Here is a 19222-nt window from a genome sequence, read left to right on the forward strand (position 1 = left end):
TAACAGGATCTATCATTGGATTTAGGGCCCACTGTAAATCCAAGATGATCTCAACTCAAGATCCATCATTACAACTTCAGAGACCCTATTTTCAAGTAAAGACACAGTCAGAGGTTCTAAGTGGACATACATTTTGGAGACCACATTTCAATACAGCATAGCCTCCTTTCGTCTACTTCTGTGTCTTCAGTGCCTTTTTGGATTCAGATACGTGTGATTCTTCTCCTCAGGGGAAAAGGGAGGCTTACTGAAGCTAAAACAAATTTCAGTTTGGCTCTATCCTTGAGAGTTACAGAATCCAGAGTTAGAGCAATCACTTTTTACAGGAGGAGTGCCATTCTTTTGGTGTGGGCTAAGGAAGAAGACTAGAATCAGTAGATATAGTCTGGAAAGATTTTCAGGAACCCGGCACAGCTGATGGTACCCGCAGGTAAATAAACCTTAGATGTGTAAATGGAGGGTATTACCTTGTGACTGTGAAACTCAGCAGTGCCTTTTTCCAAATTAATGTTTGGTGTGGGGTTTTTTTGTTGTTGTTGTTTCTTTTAGTGAAATCTCATTTTAAGGGTAAGCCCCAGGTTGGAAGTTAAGCAGGTGTAGAAAATGAAAAACAGTAAAAAAAAAAAAAGAAAGAAAGAAAGAAAGAAAATGAAAAACAGTGGTTCTTAAATTTCAGAAGGAGAAAGGTGAATTTTCTTTTTCCTTAAAATTTTGGGGAAAGAATTTTGGGCTCATTACTTGTATGATAACCAGCAGCAAAAAGGTCAAGAAGGAAGAAGTGTAGTGTTTGTAACATGTGTCAGGCCTTTTCAGTTTAAACTTTAGTGGAAGCGAAATGCAGCCAGTTCTTGGAATCATGAGATCATTATTTCTCTTTCTGCAGATCGAGGCGACTGGCAGAGGGAAAGAAAGTTCAACTATGGTGGTGGCAATAACAATCCACCCTGGGGTGGTGACAGGCACCATCAGTATGAGCAGCACTGGTACAAGGACCACCATTATGGGGACCGGCGACACATGGATGCCCACCGTTCAGGGAACTACCGACCCAACAACCTGTCCAGAAAGAGACCTTATGACCAGTACAGCAGTGACCGAGACCACCGGGGACACAGGGATTATTATGACCGGTATGCAGAGGGCCCTCAGACACCAGGCACTGACTGACCTCTGCCAGGGGCTTACTATTTATAGGTGGAGAGACAAGCAACAGAAACTTCATGTATTTATCCATCAGATGCTCATTCTTACCATGTGCCAGGCATGGTCCCAAGTCTGATGCTGTGTTTCTGCCATCAAGGCATCTTCAGAATGTTGGGGAGAAATCATGATGTAGGCAGCTGACATTGTGTGCTGAGTGGACGGTTGAAAGAATGGATTTTTGAATTTTTCCTGAGGGCTGAGGAAGAGGGGAGGCTGGTGATTCTTGGTTTGGGCCCTGGAGAGTCAGCTAAGCAGAGAGAGGTGGACTAGGCATCACAGGCCCAGGCCAAGGATAGGCCCCCAGGAAGGGATGCCCAGAAGATGAACAGGTTGGATGTGGGGGTGGGGCTTGAATGCCAAGTTACAGGTTTTAAGTTTTATTTTCCGGGCCAAGGAGCCATTTATGGTTTCATCATCACACTTGTGCAGGGGGAGTTTTCTGCCGTCCTCTGAGGAAATCTAGAGAAGTGGTAGCCATTAAGTATCAGAGTCTGCAACCAAAATGATTAAGCTCTGTGCTGTGGTGTCGGCCACACTAGGCCGACCACTAGCTTGTGGTCCTTTCATGCTAGGAGCCCACAGTTTAGCGGTCAAAGTCTTTTGAAGTTGTCCCTTCTCTACAACTATATAATATCATGATATGATGGGCCAAGGTTTTGTGAGAGTAGTTGTGAGAGTTAGCACTAAGTACAGGAAGGGCTGAAGAGGTTTTAGCTATTCTTCTTAATTTCAGGACTTAGCTGTATTTTAGCTTCCTAGCAACTTTGGTTTCCCCTAGGCTAAAGACATGCTTTGACTGCACCTTGAAATTAATATAGGAAAATTTCATATAAACATCTCCGTGTCCTGCCTTCTTTTGGAGGATCTGGTAATACCAGGCTGCTTTAGCACAGCAGCTGTGGCCGAGTAGCAGCAGCCTCTGTTAGGAGGGGTCTGTAACCCTCACCCCCTACCCTTCTGTACCATCTTGTCTGACTCCAGTGGGCATTTGCCCTACATTCTTTTGTGTAGATCTGTATTTCCACTTTGTATCATTTCTCTTCTGCCTGGAGGACTTTTGTTTTAGTGTGGGTCTGCTGGTGATAAGTTCTTTTAGCATTTGTATGTCTGAGGAAATCTTTATTTTGTCTTCACTTATGAAAGATATTTTCTTTTGGGTATAAATTTATAGATTGACACTTCCTTTCAGTACTTTAAAGATGTTCCTCTATTCTCTACTTGTATTGTTTCTGATGAAAAATCTGTCATCTTTATCTTTACTCCTCTTTACATAATATGTCTTTTTCTTCATCACTGGTTTTTAGCAATTTGATTATAACGTGCCATGGTATATTTTTCCTTATGTTTCTTGTGCTTGGGAATTCTTGGATCTGCACCTTTATCATTTTATCAGATTTGGAAAATTTTTTACCATTATTTCTTCAAATACTTTTTTCTGTTCCCCCACTCTCCTTTGAAGATTTCAGTTACACCTATGGTAGGCTGCTTGAATTTGTCTCACAGCTTACTGATGCTAGGTTTATTTTTTTTAATTCTGTTTTCTCTGTTTCATTTGGAAAGTTTCTATTGCTTTGTCTTCAGGTTCACTAATATTGTCTTTTTCAATGTCTAATCTGCCTCGAGGCCCATTTATTGATAGTATATTTTGTATTTCTTACATTGTAGTTTTATCTCTAGAAGTTGCATTTGGGTCCTTTTTTTTAATCCTCCATGTCTCTCTTTGACCTTTTGAAACCTGGTATACAGTTTCAACATGGTATTTCTATCCTTGTCTGCTAATTCTATGATTTGGGTCAGTTTCAGTTGATTGATTTATTGCCTCATTATGGGTCTTATTTTCCTGGTTCTCTTCTTTTTCATATTCTTCTCCATTACAGTTTATTACAGGATGTTGAATATAGTTCCTTGTGCTATACAGTAGGACCTTCTTGTTTATCTCTTTTATATATTGCAGTTTGTATCTGCTAATTCCAAACTCCTAATTTATTCCTCCCCCACATATTTTCCCCTTTGGTAACCATAAGTTTGTTCTCTGTGTCTGTGAGTCTCTGTCTGCTTTGTAAATGAGTTCCTTTGTATCATTTTTTAGACTCCACATATGAATGATACACGGTGTTTGTCTTTCTCTGTCTGACTTAACTTCACGTAGTATGATCTCTGGGTCCATCCATGTTGCAGCAAAATGACATTATTTCATCCTTTTTAATGGCTGAGTAGTATTTCATTGTGTGTGTGTACCACATCTTCTTTGTCCATTCATCTGTCAACGGACATTTAGGTTGTTTCCATGTCCTGGCTATTGTAACTAGTCCTGCTATGAACATAGAGGTGCATGTTTCTTTCTGAGTTATAGTTTTGTCCAGATATATGCGCGGCAGTGAGATTGCTGGATCGCATGGCAACTCCTATATTTAGTTTTTTAAGGAACCTCCTCTGTACTGTTTTCCATAGTGGCTGTACCAACTTAAATTCAGTTGCAGGATTCCCTTTTCTCCACTCCTCTCCAGCATTTGTTACTTGTAGACTTTTTATTGATGGCCATTCTGACCAGAGTAAGGTGATACCTTATTATAGTTTCGATTTGCATTTCTCTGATAATTAGCGATGTTGAGCATCTTTTCATGTGCCTATTGGCCATCTGTATGTCTTCTTTGGAGGAATGTCTGTTTGGTTCTTCTGCCCATTTTTTGATTGGGTTGTTTGTTTTTCTTGTTATTGAGTTGTATGAGCTGTTTGTATATTTTGGAAATTAACTCCTTGTCAGTTGCATTGTTTGCTAATATTTTCTCCCATTCCATAGGTTGTCTTTTCGTTTTGTTTATGGTTTCCTTTGCTATGCAAAAGCTTATAAGTTTGATTAGGTCCCATTTGTTTATTTTTGCTATTATTTCTCTATGCCGGGTAGTTTTTGATTAGATACCTAGTTAAGTGTTGGACATTTTTGTATTCCTATAAACGTTCTGGAGCTTTGTTATGAAACACAGTTAGGTTACTTGGAAACAGTTTGATTCTTTCAGATCTTGTCGTTAGGATTTGTTAGGCAGAACTGGAGCAGTGCTCAGGCAAAGGCTCATGATTTCCCAGCACTGAGGCCAGGACCCTCCTGGTACTCTACCAGTGCCCCTTGGATCTTGAGGTTTCCCTATCTGGCTGGTGAGAAGAGAACAGGCACTGTTCCAACTCTGTGTGAGCACAGAGCACTGGCATCTCATCCTTCTCAGTGTTTTTTTTCTCCTGGCCTTTGGGTAGTTTCCTCACATATACACCCTGAGCGGTATCCAGCTGAACACTCGAGGGGGAACCTTTGCTGGTCTTTGAACTTCTTTCGCTTTGTAGAACTCTTCTCTTGCACTCTACACTTTGAACACCCCCACCCCAACGCAGGAAGTCTGGGCTTCTCCTGAGCCGGTGCTTGTAAGTCTTATCTCATTAGTTTCTCTTCCCGTAGGGATTGCGGTTCTTTGTTATGTGACATCTGGTGTCTTGAAGACCATTGTTCCATACATTTTGTCCCTTTCTGATTGTTTCAGCAGGAGAGTAAGTGTAGCCCCTGTTACTCCATCTTGGCTGGAACATGGACAGTCTCTCTCTTTCCCTCCCTTCCTTCCTCCCTTCCCCTCTCCCTCTCCCTCCCTTTCTTTTATTCAGGTGAAATTCACATAACATAAATTAATTATTTTAAAGTGAACAATTCAGAGGCATTTAGTACATTCACTATGTTGTGCAAGCACCACCTCTGTCAAGTTCCAAAACACTTTCGTCACCCCAGAGAGAACTCTGTAACCACTAAGTAGTCACTCTCCATTCTTCTCTCTCCCTAGCCCCTGGCAACCACCAATCTTCTTCATTCTGTTTCTGTGGACTTACTTAGTCTTGATAGTTTGCATAAATGGAATCATACAGTATGTGGCCTTCTGTGACTGGCATTTTTGACATTTACCATAATGTTTTAGAGGTTCATCCACATCGTAGCATGTATCAGTACTTCATTTCTTTTCATGGGTGAATAATGTTCCAGTGTATGTACATGCTAAATTTTGTTTATCCATTCATCCATTGATAGGCATTAGAGTTTTTCCACCTTTTGGCTCTTGTGAAATAGTGCTACTGTGAACATGGTATATAAGTGTTTGTTTGAATATCTGTTTTCAGTGCTTTTGGGGTATATACCTAGGATTGGAATTGTTAGTCAGTGGCAGTCCTATGTTTAACTTTTAAGGAACCACCAAAATGTTTTCTACTGCAGCTGACCTATTTTACATTCCAACCAGCTATGTGTTAGAATTGCAATTTTCCCACATTTTCACCAACATTTATCTTTAGTGTTTTCAATGTAGCCATCCTAATGGGTATGACATGGTATCTCATGGTAGTTTTGATTTGCATTTCCCTGGTGATTAATGCCCATTAAAGATGTTGAACATCTTTTCATGTGCTTAGTAGCCATTTGTGTATCTCCTTTGGAGAGATGTCTTTTCAGCTCCTTTGCCCATTTTTGAGTTGCATTGTTTGTCTTTTTGTTGTTGACTTATACAGATTCTCTGTTAATAGTATAACAAGCAGTTTGCCATGGTCCTGACTAAAAATTTTAATATTCTTCACATTGAGTATGTGTTAAAATAATTTAATTAACCCTACACTTATTGTTGCATATTAGGTTATAATTTTTGTTGTTACTAATAACTTACGAAATAATTTCTGTGGCTCTTTTTCTCCTGGGCTGGGTCGAGGAACATGAGGATGTTTGTAGATCTTGCCAGTTTTCCTGAAGGGAATGTGAGTTTACAAAGCCATCAGTGACTCAAGTGTGTACTTGTTTCACTGCAGACCTGATGAGGCTTATGTCATTTCATAGGCTGTGTTTTGCCAATAAGTATAAAATAGCCCTTTGTTACTACTTTAGTTTTGTTTTTTTCGATTCCTAGTAATGTAAGTATTTGCATCTGAGTTTCTGGAAGCGTCCTTAAATATGAGTGCATGAGGAAGAGCCAGTGGATGACGGAGGAGGGGTGGGAATCCGGCTTTGGTCTCCAGCTGATCCTTGCATCTCTGTTTCAGGCACCATCACGACTCCAAACGGAGGCGATCCGATGAATTCAGGCCTCAAAATTACCACCAGCAGGATTTCCGACGAATGTCTGATCACCGCCCCCCTATGGGCTACCACGGCCAGGGACCCTCGGACCATCACCGCTCTTTCCACACAGACAAATTGGGGGAGTATAAACAGCCCCTTCCCCCGCTGCACCCCGCAGTCTCAGATCCTCGCTCGCCCCCTTCTCAGAAATCTCCTCACGATTCCAAGTCACCCCTGGATCATCGGTCTCCTTTGGAGAGATCACTAGAACAGAAAAACAACCCAGATTATAACTGGAATGTTAGAAAAACATAAAGGACAGCTTGGAAAGAAGGGGAGTGCAAGAGTCATTAAGCACCTGGATGTTTTTGGTCTGATCCACAGGAGCCAGTTACCTAGACCAGTGATGGCGTTTCTGGACACGCTGCTGCTGTCAGCTCGCCGCTGAAGGAGCACTTCAGGGAGTGGGGGGCCTTTCGCTCGGTCCAGCTTTGATTTGGGTCACCACTCCCGCACTTGGGCACCCCATCCCATTCCAGCCTTGTCCTGGCCTCCCACTTTGATGGGTGCTAGGAGGAAGAGGTGACGTTTTGTCTACCAGCTTCACGGGTTGTTCCCCAGTGAAGGAAGAAAGGATCTTAGAGTCGTGAATGTTTTATCACCAGGGCTGGCGCGCCCTGGACCTCGGCGCGTGGTCGGGGAAGGCGCGTGTGCACGAAGGCTGCTGGGACCTGCTGGACAGCACGGGGTTTGGTTCACCGTGACGTGACGGATGCTGCTGTTGGGGAGCGGGGCGCGGGGGCGAGCGGGTGGGGTCTCGCATCATAGGACTTGAAGGGGAGCAGGTACCCCCCTCAAACGTGTTCTTGGGAGAAGTGACACTCGGCCTCATCATGTGACACCTGTGTGGTGCTGGGGGCGTGGGGGACTGAGGGGGGGACACTTCCACAGCGGCCGCTTCCCCACCAACACTACGTTTTCCCACACTGTACATTTCAAAGCTTTGGTCTCCCAGGTGGGCCTCGCTTGCCCCCTGTGCCAGGGAACGTAGGGCCTGTGCAGCTGACTTCTGAGGACTGTGAGTCGGGCAGCATTGAAGTGGGCGTGGGTCCTGTTTGGTTGGGAGTGGGCTGCACGCAGGGCAGGCGGGGCGAGGGCTGGGTGTGTGTGGCCAGGGCACGGGAATCCCTGGTGGATTCTGATTCCTGGGATGAGTGATAACGGTCCTGGGCCTGGCGAGGAGGGGGCCGAGGGAGCAGGCCTGCTGACGAGCTGGTTGCTGGCAGCACCAGGGCGGGCTGCTGGGGAGGGGCGGACGGGTTTCCCAGCCTGGGGGTTGGTAGTGCGGCAAGTTGGGGAGGGCCAGCGTGGCAGCTGGTCACCATCCGCAGCTGTGTCGGGAGTTGCCTTCGCCCAGCTTGAAGAGGTAAGATTCCGCAGAGTCATACATCTCCTGCCGCTCATGTGGTGGGTGGACAGACACAAGTTGCCTGTGGTGAACACGTTTCCACTGCTAGTTGGAGATCATTAGAATTGAACTCAGTATCTTTTAGAACGAAATCAAGTTAAGTGTAAACCTCAGTTCATTTTTTTTTTTTTTTCCAAAACAGGAAACATCCAAGGACAGGGTAACTGAGCGTAGATAGAGAGAGTCAGACTAGAGTTGAATTGAGTCAGGATGGGAGGCAAGTTGGTTCCATTCATTAAGGAGGCGCCTTTCATTTTACTGGTTCTGGGGCCTTCCGTTCTGTTCACTTTAAATATAACTTGCCAGTAGTTGTTAGAGTATCCAAAGGCCTTTCTAGATGGAGACAGAATAACTGACTTGAACATACAGTGTGCCTATACGTGTCCAGGCTCAGAGCTGCTGGAAACCCTTCCATTGGGCATATACAGGGTTGAACTCCCCACACTAACCCGAGGGGACTTCATAGAATCATTATCACTTACATGCTGGTATCCTGGGCAGCACCATTAATGCCTTTACTGTTGCCTCACCAGTGAAGCAGAGGTGGCTGTGGGGGGCCGTCACGCTCTGCTTCCCAGAGCGTCCTTGGGCTCGCCTGTGCTGAGGTCCACATGAGAGCCTGGGTCCGCACAGCTCGTGAGGGGAGCTCAGTGGGCCCGCCACCTCCTGATCTAGTTCTCCTCCTGATACGTGGCGTCGTTCACCCTGGGCTTGTACGACACGTGCCCGGAGCACAGTCCCAAGGGACCACAGTGGAGCCCCCGGCCACCGTCACCCCATGAGGACGTGTGAGACTGCTCCGTGGGGGAAGATAGGAAATCATGCCTCTGCTTTGGCCACGGGTTGGGCTCCTTGCCAACAGTACTGACACTACCTGTGTTTGTGTTGCTCAGGCCAAAGGGGACGGGCAGCCTGGCTTGCAGATCCTTGAGCCATCCGCGGGCCCTGGAGGTGGGCAGGGTGGACCCCAGCACGGCTTCCCCTGTGGGAAGTTGGGTCGTGTCCTTTCAGTTAGAGGAGGCCAGGAGGAGGAATTGGAGGGCCTGCATTTCAATGCTCATCAAGGTTTTTTTGTTTTTTTTTTTCCCCTGAAGTTGTTGGTAGGAGATGTGAGTTATTCCCAAAGATGTCTCATCATGAGGAAAAAGGAACTTCCTTTTGTTCACATTCAGGATTTTTAGTGCCATATGATGTAGCAAAAGGCAGTGTCAGCCAGGTCAGTGTTAAATTGATTATGAAAGGTACAGTATCCCCATAAAAGCATCTATTTTAGGTGTCGGAGTATGTTTGAAGGGTGGGTTAGGAGAAAGGAGGCATTTCCTCATTGTCCTAAATCAGTATGAATACTGTATGCTTATATCAAAACCAGAAATTTGCACAGGTAGGAATTCTCTCACTTGTGGATGGGAGAAGCTGCCCCTGGAATCTGAGGATGGTATTCTGTGGAGCCTAGCTTTGAAAGATTTAGTTATTAGGTAGAAAGAGCAGGGGCTGAGGAAGAGGGAAGTTGAACAGAAACCCGGATTCACGTGTACGTCCTAGTCCTGTCAGAGGACACGGTAACTCCAGACTCGTCCCCGCCATCTGTCGCTGGCCCCGGGCTCCCCTTCCTTTTAGGCGTTCCTTAACGCTCTTTGATGGGTACGCAGAACACTTCTCACGTCCTGCTGCAGACACTCTAGCCTGATGTCTGAGAGCTGCATCAGGGTGCGCGGTGCAAACACGATTCAGTTATGAATTCACACAGTGACACTGAAATCCTACAGACCAAAACCAGTGCGTCAGCAGGAGCGGTGGCCCGGGGCCCAGCGCCAGCGCTCGCTCCTCTGGCTCATCCGAGGGCTGCCGTGTCGGGCGAGGAGAGCCAGGCCAAGGGTCCAGGCTGCTTTAGTCCATCTGTATCCCACTTGGTTGGGGCCAGATGGTTTTTCTTTATTGTAAAATTGTGGACTTTTAAAACCTGTTGACTAAACAGTAATTAATTTATATTTGTGAAAAATGCCACTGTCCTAGTGATTTCTGATGTAAATAATGTTGTTTATATAGTATGTATTAAATTTTCCTACATTGTAAAACTGCTGTACTTTTGATTCTTGTATATTAAAAAGTGTTACTAAGGATTTTTAGAATTGGGCGAACACGTTGCATTGCATTGGCGTGACCCGCGACTGTGCATGCCTCCTCGTCTCCCTTCCCTTGGTTGCTGGGTCATCAAGATTGACAGCTTGCGAAATGGAGCCTTTTAAAGTTGCGTCTCTTCCCCCTACCCAGGCCCAGTTGTGTTGTCGGGTCCAGGTCCTTTCACCACACGTTCTAGATTTTCTCTGAGTAGCTGAGGCCGACAGTCCCCTGGCCCAGCAGCAGTCGTCTTAGCCCGAGTCCCTGCACTTGATGAGGAGTTGCCGCCAGTGGCTGAGCAGGGCCGCCTTCAATTTCCCATGTTGGTCGTGCCGGGCGGGGAGGATCCCGGGGAGACCCGTGCCCGTCAGGTGCCCATCAGCAGGGGTCCCACAGCCCCCCGTCAAGAGGAAATCAGAACACCGGGTCTGCCAGCCTGCAGCCTTGAGGGTAATTTTACGGTTGGGCTGTATATTCTTGAAGGGGGGAAAAGAGCACTTTATAATGGAAACACTGACACAAATGTTAACTTGAGCATTTGGCACGGGGTCTGGCCCAGCTCCTGCGAGCCCCAGACAGAGGAAGGGTGGCACAGCCGTGGCTGGCGAGCCGTCTGAATAGGAGGCGGAGAAGTTTGCCAGACCCAAAGGGTTTTGCTAATACTTGGGTGACTCTGAAACCGAACTTCAGTCTTTGTGAAGGTCTTAATTGCTAATAACCAAATAAACCCGTGTGTCTGCTCAGGGCCGAGGGCTTAACTCCTGTGACTGTCAGCCCAGGACACGTGGCTGCAGGGAGCCTTGCCCGCCTGGTGGTGCCGGGGTTTTAGTGCATGCAGTGGGAGTCAGAGACTCGAGAGCTGAGGGGTCTTCCCGCCTATAAACTTAGCTCACAATCGTGTTGCGACTCAGCTCGGCTGGAACAACTTTGGGAAATTTTAAGAACAAGTGCAATAATGAGCTTATGATTTACAATAGCAACCAGGCTTCCAAACTGACCGCTGCCAAAAAACGCCTGCCTTTACTGGAAGGAGCAGGCCCAGGCCCCTCCCCGCTCCCTGGCAGGGCCTCACACATCTGGCATCAAGGCAAGTCCTTCTCAATTAGCGCCAACAGAAAGGTCACTTATTGAAACACAAGGCCCCACAGTTTGCCAGATCTGTGGCTCTGGGTTCCAACCTGTGGCTCTTAAAGGAGCAGGACCAGGTTTGTCTTGGAGGCAGCCTTTCCATCACGTTTTGAGACTGGAAAACTACTGGGCTCATGTCACCTCCCAACCTGCATTTGTTCTGCTTTGTGAAGTGGGGAAGAGACATGGCTTATCGGAGTAAATGCTGCTTATCCTGTAGAAACCAGGGCCCTGGTGGGTCTGCCTCTGCTGCTGGTGGTGGGGTCCTAACCTGGGCTGAGTCTTGGGGATTCCTGGTCAGTTCTGTGCCGTGTGACCGGGCTTTATGTGGAGCACAGGCAAGTCTCTGACCTACAGACTTCCAACCCCGAAGATGGGCAGAATGACAGCCACTTCCTGGGGCCAGAGCTGCCCCGCAGAGGTTCATACGTGCTGTCTTTTTCTTAATGTCTTTCATGATCCAAGAGGGAATTGTCATCACTAAAGCATGGTCCCCACTGACCCCGTGCACTGGGTTGGCCTTGGGGGGCAGGGATGGTCTAGGAGGTGGGCAGGGAAGTCGGTGCCTTGTCTCCTTTGGTCCTTCCCTGTGTGCAGTAGGGCAGGTGGATTTTTCACCTTCATTTGCTCTCGAAGCAGGCAGCTCCTAGGGTTAATGTGGTTTGTAAGTGAGAGCTCCAGCTGTGGGAAAGGAAGAGGTTTGCAAGCCCCGGGGACCACCCGAAAGGAGACAGCATCCATCAGTTCTCAGCTGGGGAGGGTGCAGGTAGAGGAGGGGAGGTCAGGGGTACCTAGGATGTAGCAGCCCTCACCCTGGAGCCAGCCAAATAATTGGAGCTGCCTGTCTTGGGAGCCCAGGAAAGGGGCTTCTGCAAAGCCTGCTCTGGGCGATTAAACCCAAGGAGGAAGGCCCAGCAGGGACTGGAACCATCTAAACACAGAGACAAGGCTCCCAGTCTGGTGGGGGAGACACAGCTAGAACTAGACAGTCATGAGAGAGAGGTTCTCCCTGTGGGCCGGGCCCTGTTCTAGGTGGTGTGGACACGCACAGGAAGGACGGGGCCCTGCCCTCTTTGAGTTGATTTCCTAGCTGGGGTGATTGGGGAGGCAGACCCTAGGCAAGCGAACAATAAGAGGACACAAGGTCTGACAAATACCAGGGAGAAAAGAGCCAGGAGATGAGTAGAGGGCAGGGGTCCAGGGAAGGTGTGAGGACCAATGGGAGGCATGAGTCTGTGAGCTGCACAGACTTGGCTTTGAACCAGATGGTGTTCTTGGGCGACCTCGCTGCCTCTCCAAGCCTCAGATTCAAAGTCCGCATGAGAGCCCTTGGTCAGGCTCTGGTGGCCTGAGTGAGGTCCCTGAGGGGTCCCTGATGGGCTCGGCACCTGTCGATATTATCAAAGGGGGATGTTGGGACATCCTGCAGTGCTGGGAACTGCACCTGGGAGACGATTCTTGCCATCCAGCTGGGGTCTGCGTTGTGTGTTTTGGGATCAGCTCCTGTTCTCCAATGGAGGGCCCTGAGCGAGTATGCTTCTAGATCTGTCCTGCAGGGGGCAGCAGATTTCCACTACAAACGGCCTGTCTCCGCCACCACCTGAACCCAACCCTGGGAGGGCTCAGCCATCACTCCCCTGCCCCCTGGGGGCTGTTCTCCTTGGTTGTGAGCCCACACTGGAGCCAGAGACCTGGAGGCACCTTGTCCCTGCTGGAAGTGCGACGGGGCGGGGACACAGGAGAGGGCTAGAGGCTGCAGGGAGAGGCTGGCCTCACCTGCCTACACCAGCAGGAGGCCCGGGGGCCGTGCTGACGACCACCACCCAGCCTCAGGAGGGGCCTCAGGCAGCCGGGTGGGCTCTCTGCCCCCCAGGGTTGGCGGGGCAGCCCTGCTTCACGGTCACCTCCAGCCATCCTTCAGGGATACACAGGCTCCTCCCAGCTCCAGCCTCTCCTCCCTCCCACCTCTGCGTGGCAGGAAGAGGGTCCGCCCTGAGCCACAAGGCCCAGGCATCACTCTGCTGCTCCCCCGTGACCTTCCCCTTAGCTCTAAGCTCGCTGGTTTGGGTCCGAGGCCGTGGGCAACAACCTGCCCTGCTTGCCACGCTCATCTTCTCTGTCTCCCTGAGCCCCCGGCTGCAGCCAGCCCTCAGATGTTTGAGGGTCTGCTTCTAGGCCACTGTCCCCCTTTTCTCCACCTCCTTCACCTCCCGCGTGCCTGTGAATCCTGTTCAACCTCAAGATGCAATTCAAGCTTGGTTTCCTCTGAGCAGCCTCCTCTGACCCTGCTGTCCCTGTCCCGTTTCTGTCTGTCCCTTCCCGGTGCCCACAGATGCCATCAGAGCCCCTGGCATACTCTGTTGCCCCCATGTTCTCATAGCCACCATGCCCCCCTGGAAAAGTGGGGCTCCCAGCGGGGACCAGGTTTCCTTCACCTCCAGCTCTGAGTCCTGACTTTGCATGGGCCCTGTGGGTGCTGGGCTTGAAGCCTTCTCTTGTGAGGTGCCCAGAGAGGGGACCCGGGGAGAGGAGGGCCGGGGTGCTCCCTTCCCTGGAGGAAGAGCATGCTGGGGGCTCAGGCCAGAGTTCAGGTCCCAGTCGGCAGGGCTCCTGGACCAGGGGGACATTTAAAGCAGTTAGAAGCCAGTTCTGGGCAGTAGAACAACTTCCCCAAGGCTTCCTGGCCTGCCGGGCATTAACCCTTCATTTGCTGGATTTTTAGAATCTCCAGGGAACGGACTGGAAGCATGATGAGGCTTTAGAAGCCTGGGGCAAATATTAAGTAGAGGCAATTTACTAGCCATGATGGTATTATTTCAGCATCATAGCTCCTGGAAGGGTGGCTATGCTGCGGCAGGCATCAGGGTTCCTGGCCTCCGGCTGCCTCACCTGCGGAGGGAGGTACCCAGGCCCAGCCTGGAGCTCACTGCACCAGGCAGGAGGGTGAAGAGGCAGCAAGGTCTGCGGTGGCAGTAGCAGGGTGGAGAGCCTAGTGGACTCACACAGGAGGGCCCCAAGGCCCGGGGAGGAGATCCAGGGCCCTCACAGCAGTCTGGCTGACAGCATGGGTACCAGAGAGAACGTCTCACTTCAGATCAGGCTGCACCCCGACTGCTGTGACCTGGGCCAGGTGTTAACCTCTCGGGGTGGGGGCGGGAAGTGTCACCCGCTTGATGGGGGAGCAGTGCCCGGCCATGCTAAGCACCATGCAGGGGGAGCCTTAACTGCTGTGACCAACTCCTCGGGGCTGCTGGTCCTCAGCATGGACCAGCCTGGCCTGGGCCTGGTGATCTGGTCTGTCCTGAGGCCCAGCCCACTCCCTGCCCTGGAGAGGCTGGAGATTAAGGCTCTGCGGGCCTCCCTGCCTCCTTTTGGGGCCACCTCTTCCCACATTGCTCTGGGCTCCTGTGGTCCCCAACCCCCCACCTGGGGCCTCTCTGCCTACCCCTCTGAACCCCGTGTCACGTCACTCTGTCCCCTGCACAGAGCCTCACAGCCCCCTTCACCTCCTGAGTTCTGCTCTGACAGTGGGTGTGGCTGGGAATCAGATTAGCTAACTGTCGCCCGACTAGGTCCTAGTTCAGTGTTTCCTGAACTTGGGGCCAACAGATATATGGTGGGGAGGGTAGTCCTTTGAGATTTCTAGAAGAATTGAAATTTTTGTATCTTTTCATATTGATGGACATCTTTTTCAATCAACTGAAGCGAATCCTGGGTCATTGGGAAGGGCAGGAGGGAGAAAGGAAGCCGGGACTGGAGGGGTGTATTGGAGCCAAGGAATCAGTGCTACTTCCCCGGGGGGACAAGGGAACTCACACCCGAGACGGGCTTCCCAGGGTCAGAAGACTGAAAGGCAGGGGGACAGATGACAGGCAGCTGAGCTGGGGAGAGCCTGGCCCGGACGCTCCCACCTCCACCCCCCTCCATCGCACGGAGAGGGCCCACTTAGGGTCTGCAAAACATCACGCATTTCTTAAATTAATGCTGTCCCTTTGCGTTTTATTGGTTTTGTAGTTTTGCATGGGCTTAATTAATAAATGTCTTGATTTTATAGTTGAAAGGAGCTATAATTACAAAGATTCTCTCCCTAAACTCATAAATTACACAATGAACTCCAGCCCTGGAGGGCCTGGGAGAATATTGGCCCCTAGAAAGCATCCGTATGTTATGTATCTTTGGGAACCCCGAGCTGGTCACGGCCTTGACTTGGGTGTGAGTGAATAAAGCAGCTTGAGTGACAGGCCCGTGAGCAGAAGCCACCACCTACAGAGGGTTGGTTACTGGGTGCCAGGCTCTGGGCCTGTTGTTTATTGTGTTTTCTCGTTGAGTCCTCACAAAATTGCCATGAGGTCGGATTTATCCCCATTTTCCAAGTGGGGATCCTGAAGCCCAGAGACTTGAAGTAACTTGCCCAAGATCACACAGCTAAATGGTGGAGCTCAGATTCCAACGCAGCTCCTCCTGCCTCTAAAGGCCGAGCTTGTCCCTGCCTTGTTCAATGGCTTCTCCGACTGTCACCCAAGTGCCTTTGACTGGTATTATCTTATTCTCCCGACGGCCCTGTGACCCAGGACTAGAGAGGGAGGCTCAGGGCCAGCGCGTGGCTGCCTCAAGGCCAGAGAACAAGGTGAGCGACGTGAGAACCAGCGCAGGGCCATTTCCCGCCGCCGTTCTCATCCCCTTCCTACTCTATTACACCCTCTGTAAGTCATCCGGGGAGGGCGGCCACACCCATTTCCTGGGAGCACTGCTGTGTCCTCAACACCAAGCACAGCCCCAGACATGGCACAGGGCCTCAGTGAATGTGTGTGGACTAAATGAATGTGTCCCCAAACCCACACCATGACCGGACCCACAGGGGAAGCACCAGCTGGTGTCTGTGCAAGGACCGAAGTGAGAGAGAAGGGAAGGTCAGCACCCAGAGGGAGGGGCCTGGGCACTTCCTGGAGGGATTCACCGCGCACTTCCACCCTGACCATTAGCAAAGGGCAGGATGTGTCAACTCACCCAGGCAGATGCTGGAGTTGCGCTGCCCGGCTCCCCTTGGCATTGGTCCCTGGTGGTCCAGGCCCCCGGCCTTGACTTGAGGGCCACCTGGGAGCCCTGCTGACCAAGACCCTCTGATGGAGCCCAGGATTCCAGTCCCCTGAGCTTCAGGAAGGAGGCGGTGGGAAGGGGGCTCCGCTGTGACAAATCAGTCCTTGGATCAAACACTTGGCAGGGCGCCTGGCACACGGCAGGTGTCCAGAACAGGTAGCTGTCATGGCACTGGCTGGAGACTCCAGTCCCCATGCATTTGGGAGTGGGGTCCACACCAGCAGCTGGATCATGTCTGGGATTGCCAACAAGGCCGACCCCAACCTGGGAAAGCTGATGGCCGTCCCTGGACTGGGGTGACCCAGCTGAGACCCCACAGGCAGCCCGGGCCGTCTCCTCCTTCGACCCCAAGCCTCTCAGGCTTCAGGCCTGGCATACCTTCTTTCCCATCCTCTTTCTCTTCAGGGTCTGTTGAGGTCCTGCTACCTGCCCAGCCTTCAGGTGGGGGTCTGACCCCCTGCTTCCCCCAGGACCAGAGCCTTGGCTTGATGCCAGCCCTGTTTCGGGGCTCCTCAAGGGAGGAGCAGGTGGGTGGCATGGGGTTCACCTGGAAACCAGGTCGATGGCATCTGCCTGGTAGGGCTGCTGTGAAAATGGTTAAAGGAACTGCAAGTTCAGGGCAGGTGCGGGCGTACGCATTTTGTCTGCAGGAAGACCACGTGAGGACGCGCGGTCATCATCCCTCATGGCTGGGAGAGCTGAGAGCTGAGAATTATCACACGTCACCCCCAGCCAAGAAGATGAGGCAGGTACATGGTTCCCCCAACACAGGACTGCTCCATTTAAATTATTTGACTGTTTCATTTAAAGTTCTCAAAATTCCTTGGAAGAAGGTTTGAAGAATTTAAAATCCTCACTCCCTCATTTCCTTACGTCACACAGTCAGTAGGTGGGTGACAGGGCTGGGATCCTGGGCCAGGTCTGGTCCTGGAGCCTGGGCTCTTCCCTCTGCCCGGGTGTCCCCCTGCCCACACCACTGCCCATCCCTGGTCATTCAGGCCCACCCAACCCAAGGCACCACCCCCTGCCCCCAGGTGAGGGCTTGGCCTTGGGCAGGGTGGGGCTGGTCCAATGGACCAAGCACTTGCACTGCTTCCTTGAGGGCATGCTTTGGGGACGGCCTCTCCACCCATTTCCAGCCCTCTCAATCCCGTTAGAGGCCTGCTTTCAGGGGTGTCCCCCTCAGCCCCAGCCAGTTCATCCACGTTAATAAAGTGCCCAGCCCCGGAGACAGCAGATACTGTGGCTGGACTTGTGCACAAAAGGAGCTTGGGGTGAACTTGAGACCCAGGCCCTAGACCATTTCCAGCAGACCTTTCCGAGCATGTCTTTGTTCTCCCCACCGGCAGATCTGCTTGGCCAGACAGTTTGCTCTGGCTAAAGGGGCTGGCCTGGGGAGGGCTCTGCTTCCTGCGGGAGGGAGGGATGAAGCGGCAGGAGGAGTTCAAATGCGGAAGAATCTGTGAGCCTTCCCCGCACTGCTCTGGGCAAGGATGGAGTGATGCCCGGCGACATGCCTGCCTCGGCCTCGGGGATCCAGTCTGCCTGGGATTGCGTCCCCCGGTTCCAGAGACACCCTCGCCCCCAGCACATCATGCCTTGCACACCTGCTGCCCGTTGCAGTTTCTTAATTAAGTCCATCCTTCTGGGACCTTCCGAGCGTGTTCATTTCTGTTCCTCTCCTTCAGGGTTCTCGCACCAAACCCACGTCAGAGGCAGGAAAGGATTAAATGGTCAAAGGTGCTGAAAAGCCTGGAAAGGTAGCTAAGAGGGAGCTGTTGAATCAGGTGGTAGAATCTTTGGTCCCACTGATTCAGGAGGTGATGATTTCCCAGGGTCAACGGGCACCTCCCTGGGATTAGGGGTCCTTAGATTCCGGATTGGTGCCGGGGGTTCCCACTGACCACTGGCCAGAACACCGAGCTTCTTCAGCCCGTGTGGGAGCTGGATGAAGAGCTCTTGAATTGTTTTAAGGCCAATCAGACCAAAGAGGTGTGATTCCTGGGCCATATTCAAGAGATGAGCACATGGTAAAGGACCGTGAACCAAGCAGGGTCCCCACCCTGAGTGTCTGGTGGGAGACAGGTGTGTGAGGCTAAGGGTGGGCCTTTCCTTCAAGGCGCCCTCTCTCCAGATCTCATCGGTCAGCCGGGGAGTGGGCGGGCGCAGGGGCCCTCCTGGTGTGGGAGCTGCCCCAAGCAGGCTTACTGGAGGAGGGAGTCCGTGAAGGTGGTGTGAGCTGGGGGGATGAGATGGGGAGGGGCTGACACTAGTTGGGGTCTGTGGTTTCGTTGGTGCTTCCTTCCGTGTTCTCTCTCATTTTTGCCTGTCTTCCCAAGAGCCTCTGCAGCAGGACCACCAGCTTCATTTGGCAGATGAGGAAACAGGCCACAGGTCCCGTGGCCAGCAAGTGGCAGGGCCACCACTTGAAGGGGACTTGTTCCAGCCCACAGGGGCTCCAGCACATCATCTGGTAGCTGTGGGGAGTAAGTATGCGCCTCCCAGGCTTCCCTCCTATTCTTTTAACTTCCTTTTTTTCAAATTTTAGCATTGTTGTCCTCATCAGGATCAGAACTTTGGTCCATGCGTAATTGGGTGTTTGCGGGAACAACCCAATTGGTAAGATTGGTAAAGCCCAATCTTAGTGAAGCCAGCTGTCCTGGGCCACCCAACCACCAGGTTCCCAAGATTCTGTTGGGTCGTGGCCTTCAGGTGTCTTTATCCCCTGAGTGACAGCCGGGAGACCCCTGCCAGTCTTCTTACCAACCACGGCTTTGCAATCGGCTCGTTCAAATGTAACACATTTCCCTTTGGGAGGTTTATTCTGTGAGCGTTGCACTTCTTAAGAAGTTTTTCTTGGAAGTTTTGTCATTTAAATTTAAAAATTAAGAACAACCCAGCTGTGTGTGCTTTCTAACGTGTCCTAAAGTACGATTTGGATGTCGGGGTCCCGGACCTGCTACTCCTGTGGTCCTCCCGGGATCGGTAAATGACACCACAGCTTCCCCAGGTGCTGAGCCCACACACCTGGAGGCAACACCTTGGTCCGCTCTCAAGTCCTCTCGCGCCCCAAAGCTCCACCTTCACAGTGAACCCCAAAGCCCGTCATTCGTGCCACCTCTGGCTCTGCC

At 50.9% G+C, this 19222-nt stretch overlaps 1 protein-coding gene across 4 annotated transcripts in view; it reads left to right on the plus strand.

Annotated features, from left to right (window-relative positions):
- The window catches only part of CHD2 (chromodomain helicase DNA binding protein 2), a 142107-nt gene extending 132230 nt beyond the window's left edge, over positions 1-9877 (plus strand). For 2 of the 4 annotated variants that reach the window (XM_029237987.1, XM_029237988.1), the window contains exons 42-43: positions 884-1130; positions 6262-9877. In XM_029237987.1, coding sequence (XP_029093820.1) covers positions 884-1130; positions 6262-6595 — 581 coding nt within the window. In that variant the 3' untranslated portion in view covers positions 6596-9877. The remainder of the gene's footprint in view (positions 1-883; positions 1131-6261) is intronic. The other 2 variants (XM_029237989.1, XM_029237986.1) reach the window with 2 other exon arrangements.
- The last annotated feature ends 9345 nt before the right edge of the window (positions 9878-19222 follow it).

Source organism: Monodon monoceros, unplaced genomic scaffold (genome assembly GCF_005190385.1).
Source record: "Monodon monoceros isolate NGI ecotype Baffin Bay Population unplaced genomic scaffold, NGI_Narwhal_1 Super_Scaffold_21, whole genome shotgun sequence".
Lineage (NCBI taxonomy): Eukaryota > Metazoa > Chordata > Mammalia > Artiodactyla > Monodontidae > Monodon > Monodon monoceros.